The 18,037-nt window shown below is 31.7% G+C and overlaps 1 protein-coding gene across 1 annotated transcript; it reads right to left on the bottom strand.

The window, feature by feature from the left end:
* Positions 1 to 613: 613 nt before the first annotated feature.
* Positions 614 to 12,760, bottom strand: LOC129920288 (ubiquitin-conjugating enzyme E2-18 kDa). The gene is made up of 4 exons (XM_056001626.1): positions 12,622 to 12,760; positions 12,316 to 12,411; positions 11,987 to 12,173; positions 614 to 1,246 (listed from the first exon to the last, which is right to left on the bottom strand). Exons 1-4 carry the CDS (start codon positions 12,646 to 12,648, stop codon positions 1,092 to 1,094), a joined length of 465 nt encoding a protein of 154 aa, XP_055857601.1. The 5' UTR covers positions 12,649 to 12,760; the 3' UTR covers positions 614 to 1,091.
* Between the last annotated feature and the right edge of the window lie 5,277 nt (positions 12,761 to 18,037).

Genomic DNA, 18,037 nt, shown 5'->3' on the forward strand with positions numbered 1-18,037 from the left:
CGTACATCTTTAATGAGCTATTATAATTTCCTCGAAAACAGCTTTAAAGATTTTAATCAAATTTGACACATAATGCTGTTAGTAATTTTTACTAAATTGCGGTTTTAGTTTTTCCTTTTGAAGAAAACGTTTCTATGACAGATAACGTTAATAACGGTTAGAAACGGTTCAGTTCTGGCCATAGGAACTATTAGAAAAACCATTAACCCCAGTTTTGATCCATGGAAGTTTGTTTTGTTTTTTTGATAAAAATGATTATTTAATTTTAAAAGTGCGTCGTTATTTGTGAAAGTTCACACAGAGATGTGAGAGAAAATTATTTTTTTTTATTTTGATTATATAAAATTTAAATTTCGCCTCTTGGGAATCAACCAAACTCTTAACAACCAAGTTTGAAGAAAATCGCTGAAGTAGTTAAGACTTTAGTTCAAGATATAATATGCAGGGCCAACTTTTTTCTCATTTTTTCCTCTTTCGCAAGTCAAGAAAAAAAGGTTATCATTTAGTGTAGTAATTAATAATGATTAATAAAACGGAGTGAAAAAGAAATTGCATTTTTTTTCCTTTCTCACACATTAGTTCATTCAGTAAAAAGTTTAATTAAAACACAAAATAATTTTATGAATTTCACACAGTTTATTTTTTAATTTTTGATATATTGTTTTTCTTCTTCAATAGTTCGCAATAATTTTTGTATTTATTTTTTTTAAATTTTATTTTGTACATAGACATCTATGTAACATTTATATTCTTTTTTTTATATTTGTATCTGCTAATTTATTTTATTTATTTAAGAGTTTACTATGAGCAGTGTTTTTGTTTTTAATTTATTCCCATTGCTGTTTCGATAAGTCGACTATTCCGAATTTCACTTAAAAATAGTTTCTTTTTTCTCATCCCACAAAACTATTAGATTTCGTTTTATTTTAATGCATTTCCATCATATATAAAGCAAGATATTGAGGTTTTATATAAAATAATTTGTTGGACATTTTGATTTTAATTAAGAATGAATATAAATCACGAAAAGATAAATTAAACAAAAAAAATATATAATTTAAATATTTGCAGAGGAAACATAGCGACAAATATTAATCCGTTGGTCTTTTCTCACTATTTTTTCTTGTATACTCTTCGGCGTTTTTGATGAACTTCTTACGGTCCTTGAGATACTCTTCGGCAACGTCAGCTCGCAGAGGATGCTCTGGCTCGGGATCGTTCACAAGTGCTACTAACGCTTGGATTACTAAAATAAAATTGTTTTTGTTTTTTATTGATATTCATTTTTATTGTATTTTTTTGTTGAATGGTATGTATGTATTTATGATTTGATGTTTGCTTAATTTATATATATCTTTCACTTAACACGGTATTTTATTGACTTGAGAGTTCAAAAACAGATTGACAATTTTTACCTATAGTGCAATGCAAATAACTGCATCAAGCGAACGCTTCTAAGTATGGTTGATTGTGTGAAAAAAAATCGGAAGTATAAAATTAATCTTTATTGTGTTTTGCAATAAATTGCATGTTCACAGTTGTAGTTGCGGCATTCAAGCCGTGAACACAAAACCTACCAAATCGAAATACTTGAACAACAAATGAGAATGGGCGTCTTTTTCCAATGCTGGAATTTGTGGCAATTTTATAGACTTGTCAATTTCACCCGTGACGTTTAAGCAGAAGTACTGATATTATTTCTTATTGATATATCCACTCGAAGAAATTTAAAGTGGAAATAATTTCCGATTGGAGCTCAAATTGGTCGAGAAATCAAAAGAATTGAAGCATACAACCGAGTTCATTTTCACAACAAAAAAAACTATGACAAGATTTAAATCCTGTAATGATAGGAATAATTTTGATATCAGAAAAATGCCTATAATACCATTCTGAACGAAATTTCAGAAAAATCCATTTTAGTAGTTTACTTAATCATTTAAAATTTTGCGCTTTAAACAGTTTTGCCTTTTTTCAAGCTTTTGGTAAAAACTAACTATTTCGGTAAAATTCACCTATTTGTAGTACGACTAAAACTGATAAGGTGGATGCTTTTTGGTAAAGATAAGAGCTGTCATAAAACCAAAAATACTTGGTTTTGTTTTATTGAACCCCCTATAGATTAATATGTTATGATTTCAAAACTTCATAATTGGAGCCCTTGCTCCAATGTTGAGAAAAATCACAACTTGAGCAACGACTATGAATTCCGCTCTCCAGCCTCCACCACCTATACATTTTTTGTATCCTCTTGCGAGGATTTGACAAAACCTCGAGGAGAAAAAGTGCACCTCTGATCGGACACTGCAGAAAATTGTAGGTATCTTCAATTCTTGCAAACTGATTCCGTGTGCACAGAAATGGATGAAGGTTGTAAGTCAACGAGCCTCGTCCCTTCATGGAGTCGTGAACGGTTTATTGATTGTTAGATTAAAAGCCGAGGAGACAAAAATCCAACTAAGAGGTGACGGATAAAAAACACGACAGAAGCATTCAATAACTCATCTGTAAAATAAGACCAACGGAAAGCTTCTCAGTACCATCTGCCCGATTTACAAAATTGAACCTAAGTATGCGGTTTCAGTACTGGAGAGTCCAATTTTCACAAGGTATCAACACTGTTTCGGAGAAGATCAAAGAAACCAATATCACCACCTTTTTATCTATTTCAAAGTCGCATATAATAGTGTTAAGTCCACTGAATATGAATTTGTTGTTTATATTGAAGTGAAAATTAGATGCGAAATTGGAGATGAGTTACTAAGATACTGGGAGAGACAATTGAACTATTCCTTGAAGCACTAAGCCCACCAGTGCTATCATGAGTAATAGACTGGGCCAAAAAAATAAAATATTTTTTTTTTTTGAAAGTTACTTCGAAAATCTTGTTCAGGATGATGAAAAAAAAATTTGGTGAAAATTTGAGCCGTTAAAAAAAATTTTAAGAGGTCTATCATCGGTGTTTTTTATTTTTATACATGATATGATGTTTTACAACAGAACTGCTAGACGATCAAAGTAAAAAAAATTTCTGTTAATTTTTTCTTATATAAAATTAAATTTCCTACAAAAAAGATCTAAGTGAAAATTTTCGTCAGACGAGCCGTATTCGAGTAATTAAGCTTTTAAAATCGAAGTGTTTTTTCAATTTGCCTGTTTCACTTTGGAATTTTGTGATGAGCAAATAAGTGAATAGAAAAATAAAACCTCGACAGATTCTTATAGGAAATTTAATTCTCTACAAAAAAGGTCTTGTAGTAATTTTCCCTAAATTGAGTTTTGAAGAAGTTATTCACGATTTAAATCGAGAAAAAAATTAAAAAATCAATTTTCAATTTCAAAATTTTCTAATTCACTGAAAATTCAATATTTTCAAATTAGCAAGATGTTTTCTTGTAGGGAATTAAACGTTCTTTAAAAAGTTCCTTGGCAGCAAATTAATTGCTTTAACCGTTTAGAAGATAATCGTATTCAAATCGCAAATGCATACTTGTCATAAGAAAACTATTGAAATCAGTGGGCATTGGTTTTGATACGAATATCTTCTTAACGGTTAAAGCAATTAATTTGCTGCCAAGGAACTTTTTATAGAACGTTTAATTCCCTACAAGAAAACATCTTGCTAATTTGAAAATATTGAATTTCAAGTGAATTAGAAAATTTTGAAATTGAAAATTGATTTTTTAATTTTTTTCTCGATTTAAATCGTGAATAACTTCTTCAAAACTCAATTTAGGGAAAATTACTACAAGACCTTTTTTGTAGAGAATTAAATTTCCTATAAGAATCTGTCGAGGTTTTATTTTTCTATTCACTTATTTGCTCATCACAAAATTCCAAAGTGAAACAGGCAAATTGAAAAAACACTTCGATTTTAAAAGCTTAATTACTCGAATACGGCTCGTCTGACGAAAATTTTCACTTAGATCTTTTTTGTAGGAAATTTAATTTTATATAAGAAAAAATGAACAGAAATTTTTTTTACTTTGATCGTCTAGCAGTTCTGTTGTAAAACATCATATATCATGTATAAAAATAAAAAACACCGATGATAGACCTCTTAAAATTTTTTTTAACGGCTCAAATTTTCACCAAATTTTTTTTTCATCATCCTGAACAAGATTTTCGAAGTAACTTTCAAAAAAAAAAATATTTTATTTTTTTGGCCCAGTCTAATGAGTAAGTAAGTAAAATACTAAGACATCTTTATTGACTGAATTCAATTCCAAAAAGCTCGTCATCTACAGATGGCATCGTTTTTCTGGATATAGAAAGTTTATCAGTTTCCTTTATGCAAGTATTATTCATTGATAGTTCATAGGGAGAAAGTTTTATTGATAGTAAGCAGTATTCTGTTTTTGAAGCAGAAAAACTGATCAGCGCAACAGTAAAGTGGATTAGAAGTATTACACAGAAGGTCATCAATATAAATGAGGAAGGGAAGTCATCAATATTAATGAGGAAGGTAGTTGGAGAAAGAACAGAACCCTAGGACACACCAACGTTTATTTTGCGGCCATCCAATACGAATTGTATTGGACGTAGACAATGATTATTCCCAATTATGCTCCCAATTATACAAAAATTAAAGATATTGATTAATTAGTGTTTTAGGTATTTTTTTAATAAATCGTCGGTCTCATAAGGAAATCTCGTAACTCCCAAAATCAAAATTTTACAGGAGAGACGAAAGAGTAAACAAACAACAGAGTAGTTGGGAAGAAACGCGATGTGCAAAATTTGAATTTAGGTCTATTTAGAGTATTCGGAATGACCCCATGTGGTGCTCCGCTGACATATTTTCTAAAGAATGGCATTCAAAAGTAATTTTTGAAAAAAAGTGGAGTTACGAGGTTTCCTTATGAGACCGACGATATGTACATACATAATATATTCAAAAGGTCATTAAAGTTACGCACGATTGTTGCCGTTACAAATGACCGCGCGCCCACTTGAAGGTTAAGGAGCTTTTGTTTTTCAAGACATTTCTTAAGCTGGTAATTAGCCAGCTCTTCCATCATCTTAGAAAGAAGGAAAGATGAAGCAATCGGCCGATAGTTGGATGGTGAAAAGGCACAAATGGTTTTTTACATCTACTCGAAAAGAGATTTGTAGAGTAGGATGGATAGAAAGCCTACGCAGTAGTTTTGCAAGCGTTGAAGAACAACTCTTTAGAACGATTGAAGGAATACTATCCGGATCAGATGATTTATGCGAAAGAAAATTAGTCCCATGGAATCATAACACTTTGAAGAACAGGAGGAGCTATGTTACTGCGTTTTCAGCGAACTGCCTCACAAGAAGTTTAGCTTTGTTAAAAGTGCTAAAAAAAGGAAGACGAGCTTTGGGACCGAAGAAGTTGTAGTGTTTCGAATATTTTTTTAAAAATCACCAAAATGTTTTACTTCCTGTAAGACATTGTATTAATTTTGTGTTTACAGGTCGAATAAAACCATGAATTCGCTTTTGGCTGGATAGTTGTTATCCTATTCGGGATAATTTTTTTTTTCATTCCAGACAGAATTTAAATTGTGATTGTAACTATCTGCGCTGGAGAGTTGGAATTCCTGAAGAAATTGTTGAGCCAAACAGTTCTCTTAAGAATTTTTACTTAACTTGAACTGGATTTGATTGAAACGAGAAATTTGGAGCAATGACACAATGGTGTGATGTGTCTTTACTCCGTCCGATAAAAATTGGCAGTACAGGGACATGGTATAAAAAGACAAGGTATGATCATTAGAGCCGCCATCTTACAAAATGGGGTAATTAGGTTTGCATGTTTAATATTTGGCAAAGTCAAAAGCAACAACAATTTCCAAGACAAATTTGTTTACAACAACGATTTCAATGGGCAGCTGTCAAAACCTTAAGTAGCCATTTTTAAGTTTTGACAGTTCTCGATACAGAGTTTTTTCTAATGATCATACCTTCTCTTTTTATACCATGGTACAGGGAAGATAGGACGTTTGCTTCTCACTCTACTTCACGAAATCTGCTTCTGCATATATCTAACACAGCCATGCCGTATTATCAATAAAAAATGTTTCAAGTTTGGTCGAAAAAGTACCAGAGTTACGTTACCATCTTGTCGGTAAAATTTCACAATAACAAATCTTTATATCTAAGAAAAATATATTTATTTTTTTCACACCAAAATAACAAAACATAAAACTCAATCTTTTAAGACGCAGCCTGACGCTGCGCCCGCGTAACAAAATTTTCCTAAGTCGATTGCGGGGCATGTTAAAATATTGACGTTAACTATTTTCATAAATTTGACAAAAACAATAGGAAAAGGAGTTTTTTATGAAAAAAAAGCTTCCTAGCAAACATTTTTCTGAAGGTTCGGACTTTCATCACCAAAAAAGATTCAATTAAGTCAATGAATTATGAATTCCTACCCAAAACTCACTTTTCATTCATTTTTCATATTTAAGTGAAGGAATACTGAATGTTTACCTTCATTTCAACGAATTATAATGCAATCATATTCAGGATTCAGAAATGATGTGAATGTATTGTATATACTTTTAATATACAACTTTTATGATTAAGTTTCATTTTGCCACCGATCGTGTGGCAGATAGGTGGTGGGGGATGTACGTCGCTCAATAAAGAAGTGACAACAACAATGCCATGGCACGTCTGTGGTTTTGTTTTGTGTTTCAGGGGCATATTTGTTCGTGAATTGCTTTTGGGAAATCGTTAGGTCCAACTGATTTTTAAAGAGCTCTCCTATAAGGCCTGTGTACTGCTATTTTTTATGGGACAGAGTGTAAAAGCGATAACACATTTACAGTATATTTATCAGGGTCAGATGTGAAATACAAATATAGAATGTTTCCGTCTCGATCATTAACGTCTGAAATTCGAGTTGGCTCATAGCTGCTTTACTGACTGAACACAATGGTGAAGCAGACGCTTGTGGTACTGTCAAAGTTGAAAAGTACGAAAACATTACAATGCGGAGTTGAAGCCGAAGCGCAAGTTGAGTGAACTTTAACTTTAGACTTAATGCCGCGCAGATTTTTGACATTCCGTCGCTTGGATGCTATCTTGTTCAATGTCCATTTTTCAAAATTTTGGGAAATCGATTTTTAAAGTTCAGAATGAAAATTTTTGTTGATATCAGAAAATTTTTGTTTTTAAATGATTTTTTTCTGCAACCCTTGACAATTTTATATTTAAAACAAGTAGTTTTTCTATTACATATTTTAAATTAGTTATAAATTAAAATCAAAAACAAGTCATTTTGGATATTGGACAATGGCATATGGAGTGAGAAAAAGTTTTCAAAATATGTTGGATATTGAACAAAAAAACTCAATATTGTACAACATAGAAGAAAACACAAACAAAAAAGAAACATAAAGTGGATTGAGTAATATTGAACAAAAATAATGGTTTTATGATTTAAAGCTAAAAGGAATTTTGAGAATACTTAAAAGTCAAACACTGTTTTCTTTTGGTTCGAATCAAAATAATATGTGTTTATTTAAACTTATTTTGATCTTTCTAACAGTAACATTAAAAAAACACTAAAAAAAATAATAAAAAAAAACAACAAAGTAGACATGAGGGAAGTTCATACGCATAGTGAACAAAACATAGAAATAGAAATTATGAAATTCTTTTTTTTTTTAAGTATACTTCCATTTGTTCAATGTAACACAAAAAAAAATAAAAAGGAGTTTATTGAACAAAAATGACGATATGAAAAAAAATATCGAATTGAACAAAAAAGTTCTCTGTAAGTTGAAAACTAATGTCGTTTTCTTTTACTCCAATGAGAGTAACCTTTTAGTACTAATTTTTGCACTTTTAAAGGTTTTGTGTTCTTTGACGCCACAAAAGTGTAAAAAAAAATTACTCCGGAGTAATTTTAGTACTACTACTATTAAGTAAAACTAATTCCGCTTCTACACGAAGACGCAAAGCGCGAGACGTACAGTGGCGGTCAAAAAAATAGCAGTGCATCGAAAAATATTTTAAGTAAAACATAAAACATCAAAAGAGTTTCGATGTTGGATTTATTTTTTAGTAAAACTATTTTAGCTACATTCTAGATTAATTTTTAGTATGAATGAAATTTAATTTATTGCTAATAGCTAAGCAATAATCCAAAAACAAAATAAACCTAAAAATTAAGCGGTCAAAATAATAGCAGTGATTTTCTTTTTCTAGTAAATTTAAATAAAACAAAGGCACAAAAAGTTCAAATAAACAGTATTTTACTTGGCAAAAGCTAGCATTTGCTCCCTTGACCTTTATTTTTAATTAAAGCTTGGCAAAAACCTTTTATGGGGCCGACAAGTCGCTGAGATCTGTGAGGTGTTTTAGCTCACCAAACCTGCTCAACAACGGTCCATAACTGCCGTTATGTTTGGGTTTTGCTTTATAAACTTCTTTTTTTATATCCTCGCAATGATACTAGAAAAGATCGAGGTCCAAAGACTAAGCAGTCCACTCCATAAGCTAAATCTTAATGTTTTGAAACCATTGTTTGGCTAATCTCCTGAAGTATTTTGTGTTATTATCTTGTTGGAAGACCCATTTAAGCGGTATTTTGAAGTCGACGTATAGCAGCATACTGTTTTACAAGATATCCAGGTACTACTGCTGGTTTATTTTAGTTTTAATCTAATATAATAGACCAAGTCCCTATTAGGACCAAATTCTTATACTGGACCCTGGAATATTCTCTGGACTGATGAGAGCAAATTGATTCCGCATGGTGGCAAAGGGTCTCGGTAGTACTACCAAACACGAAATATAACCCTAGGTATAGCAGAAAAACTATTAAACACGGAGGATCCAGTACAATGGTTTGGGGGAACTTGTCATACTACGGACTTGGTCTATTATATTAGATTAAAACTAAAATAAACCAGCAGTAGTACCTGGATATCTTGTACCATTTTTGCCTTGTCACACACACAATTACAAAAAAAAATTACTCTCATTATGTTCTTTCACTCCAGAAAAAGGAGTAAAAATTTAGAGTACTCCTTAATATCGTTTTCCAAAATTCCGGGAGTGAATCACTCCTTTTTCGTGCAATTTTGGAATTTGTTCACGAAGAATTTGACAATTGGAGTGATTTGACGTTTGCTTTGCATGTGTTTGTAATACGAAATAATGAATAAAATAATAACACAATCTTTTAAATTCACTTTTAGTGATTTTTTACAATTCTTTATTGAATTTTTTTGTAAATAAATATAATTTCCTTCACAAAAAAAAGTTAAAACAACCACCCAACAATTTGACAAGCAGTACATGAAGTCAAATGTAGAAGTATTGGTAATCACTCCGTCACTCCCTCAAAATTTTGGGAGTGAAGAATTCACTCCAAAAATTCACTCCTTTTTCAATTTTGGAATTTGAAATCACTCCTTTTGGAGTGATTATATAGCTAGGAGTGTCGCTCCTTGAATTTTGGAAAACGACATAATAGAGTGAAAGAAAACGACATAAGAAAGATAGAACAAAATGGCTCTCGCCAAACGAGAGAGCGTCGCAAAAATATGACAGGCCGCCTCCACAGGAGATAATTTTTGTCATGTTGACGTGTCTTAACAAGAAATGTCTTGTGGAGGCTCGCCATTTCTTGTTATGATTCAATGTTAGACAACCGTGTCTCCGATTTTGTCTGAACACGATTGTCTAACATCGAATTTGACAGATGTGTTTTTTTTCTTTTGGAACTGTCCTCTCATGAAGAAGGTTGTCTCCGTAGTAGCGGACGACAAAATATATTTGTTTGTTTTGCGAATTTTTGCATGTTTTATATTGAAATGTATTAGATTTAATGAAATGGTATTGGTATATACTTTTTGAATTTATTTAACAGGTATTAGGTATAATTAATTTTTATAAAAATAAATTGTTTATTTTTTGGAAGGCAAATAAAAAACAGACCAAGCAATGGGTACATGTATAAATTGAAAAAAATTTAAAAAAAAAGTATTCATACAAAATTGACCATATAAAATAAATTTTGTCCGCAAAAAATCATACATCATCCTCTGGCGAACGAAGCATATGAAATGAATTGTCCGAACAAAATTTGCCCAGCCAAGAAAAAGAAAATTGTGATGTTGTAGATGTTAGACATTGAGTTAGAGAAAAATATCTCCTGTGGAGGAGGGGTGTGAAGACTGCAATTTAGTAAAAAATTTAGAACAAGATCATAGTATAAAAAGACAAGGTATGATCATTAGAGCCGCCATCTTACAAAATGGGGTAATAAGGTTTTGACGTTTGGCATTTGGCAAAGTCAAAAGCAACAACAATTTCCAAGACAAATTTGTTTACAACAACAATTTCAATGGGCTGGGCTGTCAAAACCTTAAGTAGCCATAAGTTTTGACAGTTCTCGATACTGACCCTTCAAGCAAACAAGTCCGACCTCGTCTGAATCCGCTCCGTATCAGGCGGAGCTGAGTCCGACTTCGGCTCAGAAACGGGTCCGAAGTCGGCTCAAATTAGTATGGAAATTAGAATCACCGCGGACCCGATTTTATATGTATTGGTTTTTTCACCACGATTTCTCCTTCGACTTTGTGTTCATATACAAAAAGTTTCAAGTGTGTGAGTGCAACCCCGTCTTTCGCGGTCGGAGGTCGGAGTGTCTTTTCTGAACTCCGTTTTCTTGCTTGAAGGGGAGTTATTTCTAATGATCATACCTTCTCTTTTTATACAGGAACAAGATAGCATCCAAGTGAGGATTTGCTAAGTTTATATCAAGTTGAACAAAAATGTGATATAAAATTAGGGTTGGTGATGAATGACCAAAACCCATAATCCCAAAGAGAAAATCCCCAAAGCCAAAATCCCCAAGACAGACCTGGGTATAGACAAAATCTCCAGGAAAAAATCTCCAAAAAAAAAAATCTCCGAGCAAAAATCCCAAAATTTCAGATGCGCAAGTTGTGTATCAAGCAATCAAATCGCGCGCGCGATTTGATTGCTTCATACACAACTTGTGCATCTTCATTTTGGAAAGACCTATTTTTACTCATATTTAATTGTAAGCTGTGATAACTTGCCTCAAAAGATTATGCTTAGTTCAAGTTGCTGTATCCTTCCAGTATTTTAGAATCATTGTTAAGGCACACGAATGGTAGTTCCAACAACGAAGGTTCAAGTGACGGTTGTTTACATAATTTATTTTTTGTGTTCCGTTTTAAAAGAGGAACCTTTATGATTTTAAAATTGTCGTGTTTAGACCTGATTTTACTTTGCCTTACAGTGTTTTTTTATCATTCTATTACGTTTTTGTTTTTGCTATTTGGAGATTTTTGGGGATTTTGAGAAAATGGGAGAAAAAATTATTTATTGGAGATTTTGTCCATTGGATCCCTTTCCCCATGGAGATTTTGTCCATGGGGTCAAAAATTTTCTGGAGATTTTATCCGATTGAGATTTTTTTTTTGGAGATAGTGTAGGTTTCCCATAAAATTATTTTAAATGGAAAATATTGGATTTATTTCAAAGTTATTAACTCATTTCCACAATGAAAGAACAATAACTTCAGTCAGGAGAGACGAAAGAATAGAGAGACAACAGAGTAGTGTGGGAGTAAAGTGCTGTGCAAAATTTGAATTTAAGTCTATTTAGAGTTTTCGAAATGACTTCAAATTTTCTAGGTTGCTCCGCTGACATATTTTCTAAAAAATGGCATTCAAAAGTCAAGTTAAGCGCAACACGTAGTAAGTAAAAAATCCTAAATCCTTTGAAAGCTACAAACACAAATTTATTGAATATTTCAACGGAATTTGTAGGTTTTCTTAAAGAAGGACAAAGTAGTGCGCGAAAATACACCGATAAAGGTCAAGAGAGAAACTTTTCATAAAATAAATTATAACTCGTGCAACATAAAATCGTACTTGAGACAAAGTACTCTACAAAAACGAATATCAAGTTAAAATGATGAAGATGATAGCATTTTTTGTGTTCTTTTTTTTTTTTGTTAACTCACCTTGATCTGTTCTTGTTGCAGGCTTCCAGTTTTCCGTGCTAATTATTGGCAGACACACTTGACCCTTCTCATCGATATTGGGATGATAAATTTTTGTTTTGAAATTAATTTTCGGTGGCTTGAACGGGTATTCAGCTGGAAAATTGATTTCAATTCGAAATGCTCCCTTATTGTATGGTGGGTTTTCCTGCAAATTGCAAAGAAACAATCAGAATTTTTTAAAACAAAAAACTTACACAGAAATTTGAAATTCTCAAATAACGATGATGATGTTGACGATGATTCATTTTCATATCGCGCTAGACTTTTCTGGAATTTATTTAACTTACGGGCACAATCAGTCCGGTCCAACGCAATAGATTTTGATCCTCTATAAGGACTTCTCTGAATGATCTTAGTCCAGAAGCTTGGAGATCAGTAAGTTCCTGAGAATGAAAATTTTTATCAAAAAATCAATTCGGAGAAAAATAAACGATACCCCCTCCCAAGTATTAAAGTCGAGTAGTATAAATTTAAAAATATAAGAATCATTTAAAGTGTTCTTTGACTTTCAAGAATTTCGCGTTATTATTTGGGAATTGCAGTTGGGTTATCTTCTTTTAATAATGCAATAATGAAATTTGATATTGACTCACTTTTTTAAGCCTTCTTGTAGCTGCCATTTTTTTAAGTTTTTACTTTCGTATTCTTCGTAACCTCCAGCAGCAGTAGCTTCTTTCTTCGACAACCAAAAACCAATTTTTTTTTTTGTGAAGCTCGAACTGAAATGTCAAAATTCTGTTTTATTGCGGAAAGTTGGTATGAATTAAATTGGTAGGCGACGACATCTGCAGTTTGGAGGTTGAAACTTAAAATCACGTTCAGGTGAGAAAATAAAGAAAAGAAATTTTATTTAAAGCCTGGTACGCTGCTCGCGCTAAATTTTAGCTCCCATACAAATTATCGAAAATTTTTAGCCGAGATAAAATGGATCCCATACAAGTTATCGATAACTTGTATGGGAATTTTATCTCAGCTAAAATTTAGCGCGAGCAGCGTACCAGGCTTAAAGCCTGGTACGCTGCTCGAGCTAAATTTTATCTCAGCTAAATTTTATCTCAGCTAAAATTTAGCGCGAGCAGCGTACCAGGCTAAAAGCCTGGTACGCTTTTATCTCGGCTAAAAATTTTCGATAATTTGTATGGGAGCTAAAATTTAGCGCGAGCAGCGTACCAGGCTTCAGCTAAAATTTAGCGCGAGCAGCGTACCAGGCTTAAAAGATTAATTTCTTGAGGCTTAACTACATTGGCCACTTTTTGCAAAGGTACAAAAGTGAAAATATATCTTTTCTCACTAGCGCAATTTGTTTGTAAATAAAATGCACGACTGGGTCGCACGAACTTGCTCTTAGAGTTCAAGTTGCTTAAATTTTCAAGACTTTTTAAGGCTTAACTACATACACCACTTTTTGAAAAAGTACAAAAGTGAAAAGATTTTTTTTCTGGCTATCGCAATTGTTTTGGGATAAAGAGTATGCAAATTGATTTTTAGACCAAAAAATAAGCTTTCTGCATCATTTGTTTTAATTGTTCATCCCAAAAAACTATACAAAAATGCGTTTCAAAATTTTCACTTTTGTACTTTTTCACTTTTTGAGCCAATGTAGTTAAGGCTTTAAGGCATAACTACATACACCACTTTTTGAAAAAGTACAAAAGTGAAAAGATTTTTATTCTGGCTATCGCAATTGTTTTTTAATAAAGAGTATACAAATTGTTTTTTAGACCAAAAAATAAGCTTTCTGCATCATTTATTTTAATTTTCCAGCCCGAAAAACTATACAAAAATGAGTTTGAAAATTTTCACTTTTGTACTTTTTCACTTTTTGAGCCAATGTAGTTATACCTTTATATAAAAATTTGGAAAATGTTGGTACGTACTATAGGTAAAAAAAAAATTAATAAAAAAAAAATTAAATTCGTTTTTTAAAAATATAAAATAAAATATGAAATCAAATTGCCCTCCAAAACAAGAAGGTATGCAGTTTTGATTGATATATAAAGGTGCATTTTAAAAAAAAAATTTTCAAAATCGTTAGAGCCGTTTTTTAAAATACTAATTTTCTAATAATTTTTTGGAAAAAAAGTTTTAAAATAAAATTGGTATGCCATTTTGTAGAAATCAATAATCAACACCTAAAAACAAAATTTCAAAAAAATTCAATGTCCCGTTTTCGAAAATTTGATTTTTCAAAAAAAAAAATTTCAATAATTTTTTTTTTATTTTGTTTTTGGCTTATATTAAAATTATATAAATGCTTCTTCAAAAAAAGTTTCGTTAAAATCGAATAAGCACTTTCGGAGTAAATCGGATTTGAAAAAAAGCAACGGTTCTATGGCAGGTACCGTTAAAAATGATTTTCAAAAAAAAATTATTCGAAGATAGACCTTGTCTTAAAACTTATATTTGAATTTTTTAAACAAAATTGTTGGAGCCGTTTTTGAGCAATTTTAATTTTACTAAAATCGGTATATGACAAGTACCGTTATTTTTGGTGAAAAAAAATTTACTAAAAAAACGCCTTTGGAGAGTCGCCAAATAATGCTACATACATCAGTTTGACATCAATCGGTTCATCCGTTTAGGCTGCAGCTTCGTTTACAGACAGACAGATAGACAGACAGACGGACTTCCGGGACCCACTTTTTTGGCATTCTCTATCATCGTAATGTCATGTACGAATGCATAACTTGATATATAGTACCTATATCGCAAGTAAAAAAAGAGTATGCATATTCTTTTGTTGACCAAAAAATAAGCTTTCTGCATCATTTGTTTTAATTCTTCAGCCCGAAAAACTATACAAAAATGCATTTGAATATTTTCACTTATGTTTCTTTTCTTTATGTTGTGCGAAGTGCGAAAGGAACAAATATAGAAAAACAGAGAAAGCACTACCTTTTGACAACAGATGTCATTCATAAAAACTTTCCTTTTTTCGCCGTCAATTTTTGTATGGAAAAGTCACACGAGACACGACTAGAAGTCCATATATAAGGCGTGTTTCGGTGGTACTCAGAATTTTACGGAGTAAATATTTTCTGCTGTTAACAACAATAAACTATTACTTTAATTTATTATTAACAATCTTTTATTGTTAAAGGGCCACAAATGAACAAGTTTATAAAAAAAATTTCTCTGTAAACCGACAAACAAAAAACTTTTATTTATCCTTAGTAATCATTTGTTGTTGCTTCCCGTGCTAAATTTTACTGAGCTAAGTACTGAGTAAAACAGCCATAGTAGGTCAATGGATTTTACTTACTCATTTTCATCGAAAAAAAAATTTTATTTTAAATTAATTTGTGTTTTTTTAATATTTCGTCTTGAAATACATACATTTTACATTAAAAAAAAAATAATAAAAAAATATTCGGCGACAAGACTCGCACCCATGTGCTGAATATGCAGTTCATCGCCCTAACCACTGGGCCACCACATCATGCTTTCGCACGTTGGCCAGTTTGTCTTCTTATATTTTCTTTTTATTTCTCTATTAAAATTGATAATTTGGGTGTTAGTAACTAGAGTTGGGCACTTTAGTTCATTTGAGTGATCGATCAGTTTAGTTCAAATCACACTAATGAACTAGTTCTGAACTAGTTCATTTTAGTTCAATTTATTTTAATCACTCCGGTTTTGTTAGAATTAAAAACAAAACTGGTTTGTACAAACTGTATCCAAATTTATGTAAAATTGACGCATTCTACATAATAAAACAAATACAACCTAAAAATAACAGATATGTACATATTTTATTTTCTATAAAAATTCTTAATTTCGTTCATATACTTGTCGAGCTTTCTGGTTCCTGACAAAAGTCTAGAAGAAGTACGTTTTGCTTTCATTAAATGGAAATCATAGTAATGCAAGGACCAAAATGCTACTTGTTTTTTGTTCTTGCTTCGAAATAAGAGTAAGGGGTGCTTGAAGAAGAAACGCTGATACTGGCGCAAGCGACCTTTTGTTTTACATCTAAATCTTGAGGTAGAGCAGAAGAACTGATTTCACTTAACAAAGAATTGGATGCAATTTCATATGCACTTTGGTTTCTGCACACCTTCTTTAAACCTTTTTTTATGTTAAAAGGGCGCTGTCGTCGTATAAGACAAGGAGACAAGGACCAAATTTGAAAATTCTCAATTCAAATGAGACTTCCTTTCACCCAAAAAATATATTAAAAAAATGATAATTTAAGGTGAGCGCAAGCTGTTTCGTAATGTCATATTACGACTGCTTTAGGTTGCTGTTTAGTTTGTTGAAACAAATCTTTTTCGCTATTCGCGAACTAAATTGAACTAGGTAAGTGAACTAAGTTCACTAGTTCACCAAGATGAACTAGTTCATTGAACTAGTTCGTTCGCGAACTACACAAGCCTATTAGTAACACGTTAAAAAAAGGATTAAAATTTTCGGTCAGTTACTAGGTGTGTTTTTTATTACAACCGGTCTTAACTGGACAAAAAAAAACGCAGTCTGGGCTAAGCAATTTACATGTTAAATACAACAACACCTTAGCCCCTTGGGCTTAGTTGTTTAGCCCGGAGATTTCTCTGGGCTTAACTTTTTGAAGAGTTTTAAATCTGTGCTACCAAACTCATTTTTTCATAAATTGTTTAGAATTTGTTTAAAAACGTGAAAGCTCATGTTTGGAAGGACAAAATGTATTAAAACAGTTTTGCTAGCATACATTTTTGTATCTCTTTGTAAAACATACATAAAAAATACAAGAAAATGACGAAAGCGAAAAATATGACAACTCTAAATTTTTGTTGTGTCTGCTGTTTTCGGAACATTCAATATACAGTGCTGCCAAGATTTCAGGTTAAGCCCCGAGGCGTTTTTTTTGTCCAGTTAAGACCGGTGGTAATAAAAAACACACCTACTATTACTTAAATTTTTAACTAGTTATATGATAAACTCTTAGGGCCAGTTGTATAAATATTTAAACCGTGGTTCAGCAACTTTTATCTTCTGAAATCGGTGGTAGGGTTCCGGTTTAGCACTGCACAGTGGTTACCGCTATAGGTCAAAAATAAAAAAAGTAAATGTCAGTTTTTTAAAATACAATGATTAAACAACGTTCTACAATCTCCCTTCAAACCAAAACCAAAAAAAGTTGGACGGTTACACCTTTTTTACTTGCGATATAGGTACTATAGGGCAAGTTTAGGATTCGTAAAAAAAATCGAACTCGAGATAACAATTTTACATGACATTACGATGATGGAGAATGCCAAAAAAGTGGGTCCGGCAATTCTGTCTGTCTGTCTGTCTGTGTGTCTGTCTGTGTGTCTGTCTCTATCTGGAGCTGCAGCCTAAACGAGTGAAGTGATTTTCTTCAAACTTGGTAGTTAGCAGTTTTTGGTGATTCCCTAGAGGGGAAATTGAAATTTTTTTTTTATGACCAAAACTAACGGTACCTGCCATATAACGGAAATAGAAAAGGTAATTTTTTTCAAAAACGGCTCTAACGATTTTGATTAAAATTTTTGTGTGTAGTACTACACATAAGGACCAACTTTTTAAATAAAAAAAATATTTTTTGTACCGTTATTAACGGTACCTGTCATAGAACGGTTTTTTTCGTTTCTGAATATCTCGTACAAAATTAACCCGATTTAAATGAAAATTTTTATACAAAAGTGTGTAAGTAAAGATAATATTAAAATTTTAGAAAATTTTAAAAAAACGCATTTTTGGTTTTTTAAAAAATATTTCAAAATTTTTTTTTGAAAAATCAATTTTTTGAAAACGGATCAATGAAAAATTTTGAAATTTAGTTTTTATGTGTAAATTAATTATTTCTTCAAAATGGCATACCAACTTTTTTTTTGAAAAATGTTAAAAAAATTTTATATATAAAAAATTATTTTTTTAAAAAACGGCTCCTACAATTTTCAAAATTTTTTTTCTAAAAATACCTTTTTATACGAGAAATAAAATGGCATATTTATTTTTTTTTTTAAGATATTTTAAAACGGAGTTTTATTAATTATAAAAACAGGGGCC

This window comes from Episyrphus balteatus, chromosome 4 (assembly GCF_945859705.1).
Source record: "Episyrphus balteatus chromosome 4, idEpiBalt1.1, whole genome shotgun sequence".
Taxonomy (NCBI): Eukaryota; Metazoa; Arthropoda; class Insecta; order Diptera; family Syrphidae; genus Episyrphus; species Episyrphus balteatus.